Genomic DNA, 14746 nt, shown 5'->3' with positions numbered 1-14746 from the left:
GCCGCGAGGGGAAAGGGGGTGGGAGGGGGCCGTGGCAGGCGCATGCGCGGCGGGATGTAAAGCACGGGAAGGTGGATTTTCTCTGTTCCGCGGAGCGGAGTCAAAGCGCGGAGAGCGGAGCGGAGTCAAAGCGCGGAGCGGAGCGCGGGGACACAGGGGTTTGGGGGGCAGACACGGGCGTGGGGATGGGGAGGCGGCGACGTGGGGATAGATGGAGGCGGGGGCAGGAGGGTGTGGGGACAGAGGGAGGCAGAAGGGCGTGATGGGGACGCAGGGACACGGGGACAGACACGGGGACAGACACAGGGACAGACATGGGGACAGACACGGGAACAGACATGGGGACAGACACAGGGACAGACACAGGGACAGACATGGGGACAGACACGGGAACAGACGTGGGGACAGACACAGGGACAGACATGGGGACAGACACGGGAACAGACACGGGGACAGACACAGGGACAGACACAGGGACAGACATGGGGACAGACACGGGAACAGACGTGGGGACAGACACAGGGACAGACGTGGGGACAGACACAGGGACAGACGTGGGGACAGACACAGGGACGGACACGGGGACGGACATGGGGACGGACACAGGGACGGACATGGGGACAGACACGGGGACAGGGGGTCTTGGTGACCTGGGGGCCGCAGGGGCAAGCAGAGACAGCAACACATGGGCGTGGCGACACGTGGGCGTGGGGACTTGGGGACAGCGCGACGCACAGACACGGCTGCCTAGTGACACAACCCCACGGGGACACAGTCACAGCCACCAAGCCAAGGCAGCAGCAGGGTCCCTGCCCTGTGTTTCCCCACCCTTCCGTTGCCATTCTGGAGCGTGGTGGCCTTGGTGACATCACCGCGGCTGCGTGGGGACACAGCCATGCTGCGGCTGCTGGTGGCTACTGCCCACATCCCTGGGGCCACCGGCTCCGGCCCCGGCGTGCACGTGTCTGCCTGCTTCAGGGGTACAGCTGGGCACAGGGCACCTGCTGTGGTGGCCGTCCCCATGCGCCTCGTGTGAGGGGACAGCGCCAGCCACGGCCACGAGGACGTGCCACCAATGTCTCTCCTGTGCCCCCAGGCGTGCCCCGCAGCACACGCGTGGTGCCGGAGGAGCGCAGCCCCGCCTGGAACGAGGTGAGGTGACCCCCGGGGTGGCCCGTGGTGGCATGAGGACACCCCCCAGACCACCTCGCCGACCCCATGTCACCTCCCTCCAGACGCTGGCATGGCCCCTGGGCGCACGGCCCCTGCGCCCCACCGCCAGCCTGACGCTACGCCTGCGGCGCTGGGGCCAGCCAGCGGCCCAGGGGTGAGTAGCACCCATGGGTGGGCACCGCAGGGTGGGAGGGACACACACCCCCCCGTCCCTGGTGTGGTCACCCTCAGCGCACCACCCTGTCCCCGCAGGGACCTGGGCACTGCCACGGTGGCACTGGACCGGCTGGCGGACGACCCTGGCTTGCCGCTGGCCCTCAGCCACATCCCGCTGCTGGACCCTCAGGGACAGCCCACGGGGGTGAGCATCACCCCCTCACCTTGCACCCCAAGGTGCCACCAGGCACCTTGATCTGGGGTGCCACCCGTCCCTTTGCAGTGCACCATCACCTTCCGCTGCTCCTACGTCCCCCGTGGCAGATCCGGCAACGCCGTGGTCCCCCTGCCAGGACCGGTGCCGCCGCAGACGGTGTCTCCAGGGACACCCCACCACTCTGACAAGCCCCAGCCAGGGAGGAAAGAGGATTACCAGGTAGGCTGTGGTGACACCCAGGGGTGACACCCCATCTGGCCATCACCATGTCACCACCTGTCCCATAGGTACGGGTGAGGGTCATCGAGGGCCACCAGCTCCAGGGCAATGACATCAAGCCAGTGGTGACGGTCCTCATCGGCCAGCACCGCTTCAGGACCAGGATCCGTGTGGGGAACAACCCCTACTACAATGAGGTGACCAGGGGGAGGAGACGTGGGGGGCCCGTGGGTGTCCCCTCACCCCACCCTCACCTGGTTTTACCTGTTTTTTAGGTGTTTTGCCAAAATTTCCACCGGACGCCTGCGCAGCTGGCAGCGGAGCCCATCCGCATCCAGGTCGGGGTGCGAATCGGTGTCTCTGTGGGGGAAGGGGGACAGTGAGGTGGCTGCTGACGCTCTGTGTGTGTGTGTGTGTCATGTCCCAGGTGTTGGACTCCCGGGCCACCCGTGCTGAAGCCGTCATCGGCGTCTTCCAGGTGAGGGGTGGCAGCTGGGGAGCGGGAGCGTCGTGCTGGGCTGCAGCCGCCCTCACCCCCTTTGCCATGTCCCACAGCTGGATGTCGGCACCGTCTACTACGCCCCAGGTAGGGAAGAGGGTTGGGGTGATGCTGGGGTGACGTCAGGGTGACAGTGGGGTGATGCTGGAGGTTTCCCCCTCCCAGGACACAGCTTGAGCTGGAAGTGGCTGAGCCTGCAGCACCCTCAGCAGCCTGAGGCTGGGTCCCGGGGGTACCTCCGCGTCAGCCTGGCCGTCCTCCACGCCGGCGAGACGGTACCAGTAAGTGTGTGTCCCCCTCCCCCAAAGAAGTGGTGGTGGGGGGGTCTCCCCATTCTTCCACACACCCCCCCAAGGAGCAGGAGGAGCCACCGAGGGACGAGGACGTGGAAGCCAACCTGCTGAAGCCTCCACCGTGCGCGGCCACGCTCCAGCTCCGCATCTACCGCGCTGAGGACCTGCCGCAGGGTGGGCGCTGGGGGAAGGGGGTTTGGAAGGGAAGGGGGTTGGAAGGGGAGGGGGTGTGGATGCAGGGGAACCCCCCTCTTCACCCACTTGTCCCCATCCCAGAGCGGTCTCGGCAGTGCCTCCCCTCGGTGCTACCGGGCGGCGGCAAGAGAGGCTTTGTGGCGGCGGCGGTGCGGGTCAGCTTTGCTGGCAGGACGGTGGGTGCTGGGCAAGGGGGACATGGGTGGGAGGGTGGGTGGGAGGGTGGGTGGGTGAGAACCTGCCCGGGGGGCTGATGGCTCTGCCCAACGCAGCTCTGTACCCGGGTGATGCCCCCCAACGCCAACCCGGCGTGGAACGAGGTCTTCTTCTTCCCACTGCGGGTGAGGTGCCACCCAGCCCCAGCATGTATCCTCCACCCCCTCCTCAAAGCAGGGGTGCCCCCAAAAGGCAGGGAACCCTCACAGCCCCCCCAATTTCTCTCTCTCTCTCCAGCTGCCCCCCATCTGTGATGAGATCCAGCTGACCATCCTCGGCGGGCAAGTAGCGGGGCACCCTGCCCGGCCATGGGGAAACCAGTTCTGGGGGGAAAAATAACAGTTTTGGAGGAAAATCATGATTTTGGGGGGCTCCCCCCACCCCTCTCCCTACCCCCCAACAGGTCCCGCAGCAGCAAGGTCCTGGGCAACGCCACCCTCCACCTCTCCCAAATCTCCTCCGCTGGTGCCGAACTTGAAGGTGAGCGGGGTTCACCCTTGGGTGGGGGTACCCAGCACCCAGACCACCCCCTTCCCCCTCACTGAACACCCTATTTTTTCTCCTAGAGGGGACCCCTGGCTTTCTACCCTGCTTTGGACCCAGCTTCCTTTCCTTCTACGGTCCCCGGCCAGATCCTGCCGGGACACCCAGAACCGTGAGTGGGTGGCAGGGTGGGGTCAGCACCTATTTTTGGGGGGGACGACACACCACGCCCCTCACCCCTTATTTCACAGGACACCAGGGTGGCTTATCGGGGCCGGGTGCTGCTGGAGCTCAGCACCCACATGGGGACCCCAGATGGGCGCCAGCGAGGCACCATCCTCCCTGAGGACATCGCCCGGGTGCAGGTGGGGACGCGGCATGATGTCAGCCCCAACTTCTAAGTGTCTTTTGGGGTGGCTTTGGGCTATTTTAGCCTTTTCTTCTTGCCCCAGTGCCACTTGCCCCGCCGCCGGTTCGGGCTGTGTGGCATCTTTTATTCAGCCACCATGGTGCCGGCCGGCCAGGAGCTCCTGCGCTTCGAGCTCAGCATCGGCAACTACGGGGACACAGGTGATGTCACCTGCAAGCCAGCTGCCTCTGTCACCCCACACAGCTGTCCTGTCTTTGATGGTGAGCAGGATGCCAGAGGACAGGGCTGGGGGGGACACACACACAGGGGTGGTCCCCTCCGGTGTCCCATGGGATGCTCAGTGCCCTCTGGATACAGGCAACCGCTACCATTACCTGCCGTGGTACGGTGACAAGCCGGTGGTGGCCGTCACCTCCTCCTGGGAGGATGCCAGTCATCGTTGGGATGCGATAAACCTCCTGCGCACCGTGTGCCGGCGGCTGGTGAGCACCCAGGGGTGCTGGTGGGGTGGGATGTGACCCCCCCCAGCTCCAGGTTGGGACGGTTTGGGGGTGTCTTCGCAGGAGAGGAACGTGGCGGAGCTGCGGGACGCCCGTGGGGACGCCGTGGAGGACGCTGGCAGGAGGCTGCTGCGCCAGCTGGCTCAGGACTGCGGGTGGGCGGGTGGTCCTTGGGTGGAGGAAGGGTGGTGGGGTCCTTGAGTGTCCCAAAGTGGTGGGTGATGGGATGCTGGGGGGAGGGGATGGGACATGGGACATACCCCTGGGTCTGCCAGGCAGTGTTCGGGGGGTAGTGGGGTATTTGGGGGGAAGATGGGATTTTTGGAGGAAAAATGAGGAATTTTAGTGGACAGTTTGGGGTGGGACAACTGAGGAGGGAACGGGGTGTTTGGGAGGGGGCAGTTTGTGGGAAATGGGGTATTGGGGAGGAAATGGGGGCATTGAGGGGGAAACAGGGTAATTGGGAGGGGAAACGGGATTTTTTTGGGGGGGAATGGGGCATTTGGGGGCAAAATGGGGCATTTTGGGCAACATCAGGACATTGGGGGGGGGAAACTATATCATGGTGGGAATGGGGCATTGCGGAGGGGGAGGCATTTTGGGGGAAGACAGGGCAGCTGGGAGGGGAAACGGGGCATTTGGGATGGGGGGGGGGGTCTATTTGCAGGCGGGCACTGCCCCGGCTGGAGGCCCAGCCCACCCCCACGCAGCTGGACACCCACCTGCGGGCCGCCCGTCTTCACCTCCTGCGGCGCTTGGCAGCGGCGGCGGCGACGCCACCGCGAGCCGGCTGGGACACGCTGCTGACAGTGGCCGAGGGCTGGCTGGGGCGCGTGGCCGCCCTGGCCGTCGAGGTGAGTTGGGTGGTTGGCAGGGGCCAGCTGTGATGAGTTGTGGCCGGTCTCAGCCCGACGGCGGCTCTGTCTCCGCAGCCGCAAGCTGGCGTTCCGGATGTGCTGCTGTGGCTGCTGCGGGGGGAGCAGCGGGTGGCCTGCGCCCGCGTCCCTGCCTCCGACCTCATGTTCTCCCCGAGCGGCCCCAGCGCCTGCGGCAGGTTCTGCGGCCGGATCCAGACCCTGTTCCTGGCAGTAGGCATCCTGCATGTCCCCTGTCACACCCTTCGTGTCCTCTCTGTGTCCGTCCCCCCCTTATCTCCTCCATGTCTCCATCGTGCCCCCTCTCCACATCCCCTCCGTGTCTGGTCCACGCGCTCCCCCCCATCTCCTCTTTGTGTCACCCCCGCATCTCACGCCGGTGTCCCCCATGTCCCCTCCCACGCTGTGGCTCACAGGGCTCCGGGGACATCTGTGCCCAGCTCCGGCTGCGGCTCTGGCTGGGACAAGTGGCAGACAGCCAGGACCTGCTGCGGCACCTCGAGGGCACCCTGAGCATCTACGCCGAGACGGTGAGCTGGAGGGTGGGGGGACCATCCCCCAGGCACCCCCTCGGCCCACCCCCTCCTCAACCTTACCTGTGTCTGTCCCCAGTATGAAAACCAGACGAAGCTGTTGGGCAAGTGGGGTCCCCGGGGGCTGCTGGGGCGTCCCAGCTTCTCCGACAGCACCGGCAAAGCCGGGCTCCCATGCCACAGGATCCAGCCCCCCAAGGGCTGGTGCTGGGACGGACCCTGGGCCGTGGAGCCCCAGCAGCGGTGAGTTCCCTGGGATGGGTGACCCCCACCTTGACACCTTGGGGGACCTCAGGGAGGCCGATGCCAGCGTTGTCCCTTGTCCTCGAGGCTGCTGCTGGACACGGAGACCAACGTGGGTGAGGTGCTGGAGGAGGTGTACGAGAACGAGAGCCGGCGGCCCGGCGGGGACTGGGGACCTGCTGCCGTACCCAGCACCGATGCCGTGAGCGAGTGGCAGCAGGGTGGGGACACTGGGAGGGTGACATGAACACATCAGGGCTCAGCTCTCGCATGGCTTTGCAGAGCGGCGCGGCGGTGCCACCCAAGGAGGAGGTGGCGTGTCCCCAGGGCTGGCACGTCACCGACGGCTGGCGGGTGGATGCGACGGGGGCTGTGGATGAGGCTGGTGAGCGGCATCCCCACTGGGCACCCCAGGGTGGGGAGGGGGAGGATGGTGGCAGTCACAAAGACACCTGGGGTGCTGCAGGTTGGGAGTACGGGGCAAGCGCCGTCCCCAGCAGCCCCCCGCCCGCGTGGCACGCTGCGGAGAAGACGTACCACACGCATCGGCGGCGACGCTGGCTGCGCACCCGCCGCAGGGACCCCAGCGCCCAGGGACAGGAGCAGGATGTGGCTGCCTTGCTACAGCTGGTGGGAACAGGAGGGGCAGGGACAGGGTGGTGGGGATGGGGAGGGCGGAGATGGGACTGTCCAGCCACCGTGCCGTGCCACGCGGTCCCCTGTGTCCCCACAGCTCAGCCCCAAGGCGGCAGCAGGGGCGGAGGCCTGGGAGTACGGGTCCCTCTGGGGATGCCGCTTCCATCTCCAGCCCCGGGCGGGTGACGTGTGCCGGCGGCGCTGCTGGCATCGGCGCATGGTGCTGGCCCAGCCTCGGCCTGTGGCACCCCTCTTCCTCCTGGAGGGCTCCCTGGTAGGAGGGGATGGAGGGAAGGTGGGATGGAGGGAGGGAGGAAGGAAAGGTGGGATGGAGGGAGGGAGGAAGGAAAGGTGGGATGGAGGGAGGGAGGAAGGAAAGGTGGGATGGAGGGAGGGAGGAAGAAAAGGTGGGATGGAGGGAGGGAAGGGAAGATGGGATGGAGAGAGGGAGGGAAGATGGGATGGAGGGAGGGACAGTAGGATGGACAGAGAAATGCATGGGAGGATGAGACACGGAGAGATGGATGGAGGGGTGTGGAGATGGAGTGCTGCTGGAGCAGTAGGACAAGGGACAGCAGGGCCAGGGGACCCCTCCACCCCAGTCCCATCCCATCGTAGAGTGTGGAGGACCTGTCCAAGGAGAACGAACCAGCTACAGCAGAGCAGCAGGCACGGAGCTTATCCCGGACACCCCCCCAGCAGCCCGTGCCCCTCATCCTCTGCACCTTCCAGCGTGAGTCCTGGGGGATGGTGGGGGGAAAACCATGGGGACCGGGCACTCCGGAGGTGCCCAGAGCCTCCTGCCAGCCCCCCCCTCTCCCGCAGGACACAACTTCTTCCAGCTCCGCTGCTACATGTTCCAGGCGCTGGAGCTGGCGCCCCGGGGCAGCAAAACCACCGCAGGTGGGACCCCCCTGCCCTGGGCCCCCACCTCTGGTGGGCACCCCAGGGTGCTGACGGTGCTGCCGCCCCCCCAGACCCCGTAGCCCACGTCTCCTTCGCGCACGTCAGCCAGAGCACGCGGGTGCTGCCCGGCACCCTGGACCCGCTTTGGGACCAGACGCTGCTCTTTCACCGGGTGCTGCTCTACGGTGACCCCCGGGGGGTCCGGGATGAGCCCCCCGCCGTGGTGGTGGAGGTCTTGGACCAGGATGGAGGGGTATGGCACCCATGGAGGGTGGGCACCCATGGGTAGGGGGGGGGGGGGAGCAAGCCATGCCCAAGCAATGCCTTGCAGGGTGCTGGTGGTTTCCTGGGGAGAGGCGTGTGCACTCCAGATGTTTGGTTGGATGTGGGGCGCCGGCGGCCCCCCCGGCTTCAGCGTTACCCACTGCGGGGGCCAGGGGGCACAGCTGGGGAGCTGCTGGCTGCGTTTGAGCTGCTGCACGACACTGAGGTGAGGGGCCAGCATGGGGTGGTACGGTGGGGACGGACACCCAGGTGATGGGGTGTCATCTTGTCATTATCCTCCCCGGCAGGACGGGTCCCTGGCTCAGGTCGGCACCCCGCCGTGGAGGCAGGGGCTCTTCAGCATCCCCCTGGGCATCCGGCCTCTCCTACAGCTGGTGGCACTGGAGGTGAGAGCTGGGGACCCAGCCTGGGGATGGAGGGGGCCGCAGGGATGGGGACGGGCTTGGAACCAGAACGAAGACAGGATGGATGAAGTCTGGGTGGGGACAGGGAGGGGAACAGGCTGGGGACAGGGACAGTGCCTGGGGATGAGGATGGGGACAGGACAGAGACGAGGACAGGGCTGAGGATGGGGACAGGCACAGAGGGATGGAGATGAGGTGGGGAGGGGATGGGCACCTTCAGCCCCCCAGGGGAGCCCCGGAGGGGTGACAGCTGCTGGGTTCCCCCTCCCCCCAGGTGCTGGCATGGGGGCTGCGGGGGCTGCGCAGCGGCGTGCGGGCGCCCAGCCTGGAGGTGCAGTGCGGGGGCCAGACCCTGCGGACCCCCACCATCACCAGCCTTGCCACCAACCCGAACTTCCCCATCAACGCCTTCCTGATGACACTGGTGAGGCTGGGAGGGGCGGATGGGGGTGTGGGGAAGCAGCCCGGCCACGGGTGCTTCCCCTGGCACCCAGGGGGTGACGGCATGGCCCTGCCCCAGCCCCTGCCAGCGGAGGAGGAATACATGCCCCCCATCCGGCTGCGGGTGCTGGACACGCGGGATTTCGGGTACCGGCCCGAGGTGGGACAGGCCTGTGTGCGGGGTGTGGGGCAGCCCTGCTGCCAGCCCCAGGGTGAGCGACAGCCCCACCGACTCCCCCTGCCTGGCTTCGGTACGTCCCTGCCCTGTCCCATCCCCACCCTGCTACCCCCTGCCCGACCCCTGGGATGATTTATTTGCCCCTCTCTCCACCCCCCCACAGCCGCTCCCTGGGGCAGGATAATGCAGGTGAGTCCCCCAGGCCCTTGGCCACTGACCTCAGCACTGCTGGATGCCGCCGGTGTCGCCGGTCCCGTGCCTCAGTTTCCCCGAGTCATCTCCCTGGCTCCTTGCAGATGCTGCCCAGGATCACCGCTGAGAAGGGGGCTGCAGACAAGGTGGGCACAAGAACGGGGCCGCTGGGGACACCTGCTCCTCTCCAGGCTGCAAAGGAGGAAGAGGAGGATGAAGATGACGACTGGTGGAGCAAATTCTACGCGGCCATGGGCGACAAGGCGAAGAGCCGGGCAGGGACCAAGGAGGACAGACTGAAGGTGAGCCTGGGGACCTGGAGCGGGACAGGGAACAAGGGTGGGGACAGGAATGAAGCAGGGGATCGGGATGGGGATGTTCGGGGACAAGAACAGAGATGGGGATAGGGATGAGGTCAGGGATGGGGACAGGGACAGTGATGGGGTCAGGGACAGTGATGGGGATGAGAGGGATGGGGACAGGACAGGGATGGGGACAGGGACAGTGATGGGGTCAGGGACAGTGATGGGGATGAGAGGGATGGGGACAGGACAGGGATGGGGACAGGGACAGTGATGGGGTCAGGGACAGTGATGGGGATGAGAGGGATGGGGACAGGACAGGGATGGGGACAGGGACAGTGATGGGGATGAGAGGGATGGGGACAGGACAGGGATGGGGACAGGGACAGTGATGGGGATGAGAGGGATGGGGACAGGACAGGGATGGGGACAGGGACAGTGATGGGGACAGGGACAGTGATGGGGATGAGAGGGATGGGGACAGGGACAGTGATGGGGACAGGGACAGTGATGGGGATGAGAGGGATGGGGACAGGACAGGGATGGGGACAGGGACAGGGATGGGGACAGGGACAGGGATGGGGACAGGGACAGTGATGGGGATGAGAGGGATGGGGACAGGACAGGGATGGGGACAGGGACAGGGATGGGGACAGGGACAGGGATGGGGATGAGAGGGATGGGGACAGGACAGGGATGGGGACAGGGACAGTGATGGGGTCAGGGACAGTGATGGGGTCAGGGACAGTGATGGAGATGAGAGGGATGGGGACAGGACAGAGATGGGGACAGGGACAGTGATGGGGTCAGGGACAGTGATGGGGATGAGAGGGATGGGGACAGGACAGGGATGGGGACAGGGACAGTGATGGGGACAGGGACAGTGATGGGGACAGGGACAGTGATGGGGACAGGACAGGGATGGGGACAGGGACAGTGATGGGGTCAGGGACAGTGATGGAGATGAGAGGGATGGGGACAGGACAGTGATGGGGACAGGGACAGTGATGGGGACAGGGACAGTGATGGGGACAGGGACAGTGATGGGGATGAGAGGGATGGGGACAGGACAGGGATGGGGACAGGGACAGTGATGGGGTCAGGGACAGTGATGGGGTCAGGGACAATGATGGAGATGAGAGGGATGGGGACAGGACAGAGATGGGGACAGGGACAGTGATGGGGTCAGGGACAGTGATGGGGATGAGAGGGATGGGGACAGGACAGGGATGGGGACAGGACAGGGATGGGGTCAGGGACAGTGATGGAGATGAGAGGGATGGGGACAGGACAGGGATGGGGACAGAACAGGGGACAGATTGTGGGGGCAACAGGCTGGGGACAGTGACAGTAACGAAGGGGCTGGGCTGGGAACAAGGATGAAGAGCTGGATGGGCTGGGGAGAAGGATGAAGGGGACGGGCTGGGGAGCAGCAGCGAGATGAGGACAGGGACAGGAGTGGGAACAAGGACGAGGGCAGGGCCTGTTCCCCAGATCTACAGCTGCGAGCTGGAGGCGGTGCCCGAATTCGAGGGGCTGCAGGATTTCTGCCAGACCTTCCCCCTCTACCCACCGGGGGGTCACCCCGCGGCCGGGGACGACCCTGTGGGCGAATTCAAGGTGGGTGAGAGCCCCTGGGGGACCCCAGGACTGGGGGCAGGGACCCCCCTGGGTGCACGGCCGGGCGGCTCTCGCAGGGGCTTTTCTGTATCTACCCCCTGCCCGAGGACCCCCAGGTGCCCCCACCGCCGCGCCACTTCCAGGAGCTGCCCCCCAGTCAACCCCAAAAGTGCCTGGTGAGGGTCTACATCATCCGTGCCTTCGACCTGCCCCCCCGTGACAGGAATGGGCTGGTAAGGCCACCTGTGGGTGCTGCACAGGGGTCCCCTGTGCTTCCCCTGCCCTGTGGCACCCTGACAGCCCCCTCCCTGCTGACAGTGTGACCCCTACGTCCGTGTCTCACTGGGGACAAAGATGCTGGGCCAGCGGGACCAGTACGTGCCCAACACCCTGGAGCCTGTTTTTGGCAGGTATGGCCAGGGGGGCAGCACTGCAGAGGGTGGGGGGAAGCTGGCACCCAGACCAAGGTGCCCGGGGCGGGGCTGGCTGGTCCCCATTCCCCACCTCAGCAGTGTCCCTGTGCCACCAGTTCCCAGTGCCTGTGCTGGAGAGTCCCTGTGCCACATGATGCCCCATTCCCAACATCCACAGGTCCCCACTCCCCGTGCCACCAAAACCCCTTTCCCTGTGCCACCAGACGTCCCTCTCCCCACACCGGGTCCCCATGACACCAGGTCCTCATGCCACCAAGCCCCTGTGCCACCAGCTCCCCCTACCTATGGGTAACAGTGACACGATGCCAGTGGGTGCCATCCCCCACGCTGGTGCGTTTTGGGGCTGAGGGCACCCCTGCTGCCAGGCTGTTCGAGCTGATGGGCACCATCCCCCTGGAGAAGGACCTGAGGGTCTCACTGCTGGACTACGACCTGCTGCCCCCCGACCAGGAGATCGGCACCACCACCATTGACCTGGAGAACCGCCTGCTGTCCCGCTTCCGCGCTCACTGCGGGCTGCCCACCGCCTACCGCATGTGGGTGCCCCCCCCAGGAAAGGAGGGTGGGGTGGGGGATATTGGGGTGCACAGTCCTGAGGTTAAGGGTGAGTATGGGGAGGACGTGGTGGGGACAGGGTGATGGGGTGGGCACAGGGATAGCACGGGGAATGGACACAAGATGGGGACAGGGTGGGCATGGGGAGGTAGAGTAGGGACAGAGGTGGGGATAGGAGGGGGTGGGGTGCCATGAGGGAGGGCACAAAATGAGGGTGAGGGTGCAGGGGAACAGGTATGGGGAGGGCACAGGGAAATGGGGGCGCACAGCAAGGGGACACACACGGGAAGATGGGGGCAATGGCTGGGACACCCCCACCCAGGAGGGGCAACACCGCAGCCCCCAGCCATGAGATGATCCCACAGCACCGGCCCCGGGCGCTGGAGGGACCAGCTCTCCCCCAGCCAGGCCCTGCAGCACTTTGCCCACGCCCGGGGGCTGCCAGCACCCGAGTTCAGCGCCGAGGGCACCGCCGTCACCTTCGGGGACCAGACCTTCCTCCTCAGCCACTTTGGTGGGTGCAGGTCTGGGTGGGTGGGTGGGTGGGGGGGGGACACGGATCCCATCCTGAGGGGGTAACGGTTTGGCCCTGCAGAGAGCAGCCCCCCCAAGCACCGGTACCCCGGGGCGCCCCGCGAGCGGCTGGCGCTGCACGTGCTCCGCGCCTGTCACCTCGTCCCCGAGCACCTGGAGACCCGCACCCTGTACAACAGCACCCAGCCCGGGCTGGAGCAGGTGGGGAGAGGGCATGAGAATGGGGTCAGGGCGATGGGGACCCCAAGGTGATGGTGACATGGCCAGAGAGTGACCTTGGGTGTGGGGACCCTGGGGATGTGGCCAGGGGGACAACTAGGACACTTTGGGGTGGGAGGCTGGGTGGGAGGTGATGGGAACTCAACAGGGACCCCAAGGTGATGGGGACAGCAGGAGGTGGCCAGGGAGGGACCCCAGGGAACTAATAGGGCTTGGTGACCCCAGTGCAACAGGGACCCCAGGGCAGGGAGGGATGCTTGGGGGGCAGTGATGGGGACACCCTGGGATAGGAGGGGACCCAGACACGCTGGGGGAGACCCAGGGGTGTCAGTCTCAGTCTTTCCCCCGTGCTGCCCAGGGCAAGGTGCAGATGTGGGTGGACATCTTCCCTGCCAGCCTCGGGCCCCCCGGCCCCCCCGTCGACATCACCCCCCGCAAGCCCCAGAGGTGAGTGCCCAGCCAGGGTGGGACAGGGACAGCCCAGGGGTGGGTGGGTGGGGGGGGGTGGTGACAGGTCCTTGTGCCACCCCCAAGGTACGAGCTGCGCTGCATCATCTGGAACACGCAGGACGTGGACCTGAAGGACACCAGCCTGGTGGGGCAGCAGATGAGCGACATCTACGTGACGGGGTGAGCAGAGCCCACCACCCCCTGCCGTGCGTCCCCCTTACCTCAGAGATGTCACACAGGGCTGGGGACGAGGGCGACTGAGCGTCCCCTTCCTGGGGTGGCAGGTGGCTGGACGGGCTGGAGCAGCAGCGGCAGCGGACGGACGTGCATTACCGCTCGCTGCGCGGCGACGGCAACTTCAACTGGCGTTTCGTCTTCTCCTTCGAGTACCTGGCAGCTGAGCAGCTCTGCGTCCTGCCCCGGAAGGTCAGGGGGGCACCCTGGGCTGGGGGGGGCACTGGGGGTGACAAGGGACAAGTGTGACACCCCGCTTTCCCCCCCTCCCCACCACGGCAGGAGCATTTCTGGAGCCTGGATGAGACGGTGCTGAAGGTGCCCCCCAAACTCATCCTCCAAGTGTGGGACAACGACAAGTTTTCGGCCGATGATTTTCTAGGTGAGATCCCTGCCCCTGGGTGATGGGGGGTGCCCACAGGTCACAGCCTGCTGACCCCACCTTGGCTCTTCCCCGTAGGTGTCCTAGAGCTGGAGCTCACCAGGCTGCCCCAACCTGCCCAGGACCCCCAGAAGTGCACCCCAACACCACAGGGTACCCCCCGCAGCCCCTGGCTCTGGTGGGGGGCACAGGCCCCCTCCCAGCTCTCCCTTTTCCGGCAGAGACGTGTGAAGGGCTGGTGGCCCTGCACAGTGCAGGAGGGCGGCAAGCAGCGCCTCTCGGTAGGTGGTGGGGGGCAACAGACAGCGATGAGAGGGGGTGGGAGGACAGATCCTGCACCCCACCTCCTGCCCGTGACCCCCTGCAGGGTAAGCTGGAGCTGAGCCTGGAGCTGCTGACAGCAAAGGAGGCAGAAGAGCGGCCAGCGGGGAAGGGCCGGGAGGACCCCAACATGTACCCGACGCTCCCACCACCCCTGTGAGTCTCCAAGGGGGAGATCAGGGTGCAGGGGGAGGGGGGGCTGAGCTGGGGAGGGGACACGGGGTGCCTGAGCTGGGGTGTCACCCGCAGGCGTCCCGAGTGGTCCTACCTGTGGCTGCGGGCACCGCTGCGCAGCCTGCGCTACAGCATCTGGGGGCAGCACCGCTGGCGCATCAGCCTGGCGCTGGCGCTGCTGCTGCTCTCCGGGCTGCTCCTCACCTTCATCTACGCCACCCCGGTGAGCACCCCCAGCCCCAGCCCCCCAACATTCCCCCCCCTTCAGGGCTGCAGAGCCCCCCCCTGAGCTCACCCCCTCTCCCTTGTGGCAGGGTTACTTGGCCATGAAGCTGGTGAACCCCCTGCACAGCTTGCACCCCGCGGCCGGCGCACACCCCGCGGCCGGCGCACACCCCACAGCTGGGGTGGACAAGCCCTGACAGCCATCGCTGGGAGCGCTGAGGGGGTGTCACCCCTCTCCATCACCTCCTCATTAAACACATCCAGTATCAGGCAAAACATCAT

At 66.3% G+C, this 14746-nt stretch overlaps 1 protein-coding gene across 1 annotated transcript; it reads left to right on the top strand.

Moving 5' to 3' along the window:
• Window positions 1–314: 314 nt before the first annotated feature.
• On the top strand, window positions 315–14728 carry FER1L5 (fer-1 like family member 5; the record flags this gene model as incomplete). The annotated part of the gene is made up of 47 exons (XM_084273900.1): window positions 315–805; window positions 850–980; window positions 1097–1152; window positions 1236–1327; window positions 1426–1534; window positions 1613–1765; window positions 1834–1962; window positions 2041–2103; window positions 2193–2243; window positions 2321–2351; window positions 2430–2545; window positions 2620–2731; window positions 2834–2928; window positions 3025–3093; window positions 3206–3249; window positions 3372–3448; window positions 3535–3623; window positions 3703–3816; window positions 3904–4081; window positions 4179–4303; window positions 4385–4476; window positions 4989–5175; window positions 6025–6174; window positions 6255–6357; window positions 6439–6602; window positions 6706–6882; window positions 7227–7341; window positions 7434–7511; window positions 7586–7767; window positions 8087–8185; window positions 8478–8627; window positions 8724–8804; window positions 9119–9316; window positions 10811–10936; window positions 11053–11169; window positions 11255–11346; window positions 11736–11906; window positions 12291–12439; window positions 12521–12660; window positions 13037–13125; window positions 13213–13308; window positions 13413–13554; window positions 13645–13744; window positions 13823–14025; window positions 14112–14221; window positions 14315–14462; window positions 14554–14728. 47 exons carry the CDS (start codon window positions 315–317, stop codon window positions 14659–14661), a joined length of 5892 nt encoding a protein of 1963 aa, XP_084130026.1. The 3' UTR covers window positions 14662–14728.
• Window positions 14729–14746: the final 18 nt, after the last annotated feature.

Source organism: Gallinula chloropus (assembly GCF_964237585.1).
Source record: "Gallinula chloropus genome assembly, chromosome: 21".
Lineage (NCBI taxonomy): Eukaryota > Metazoa > Chordata > Aves > Gruiformes > Rallidae > Gallinula > Gallinula chloropus.
The sequence above is the reverse complement of the archived record's forward strand: the minus strand, read 5'-3'. Positions and strand labels throughout refer to the sequence as shown.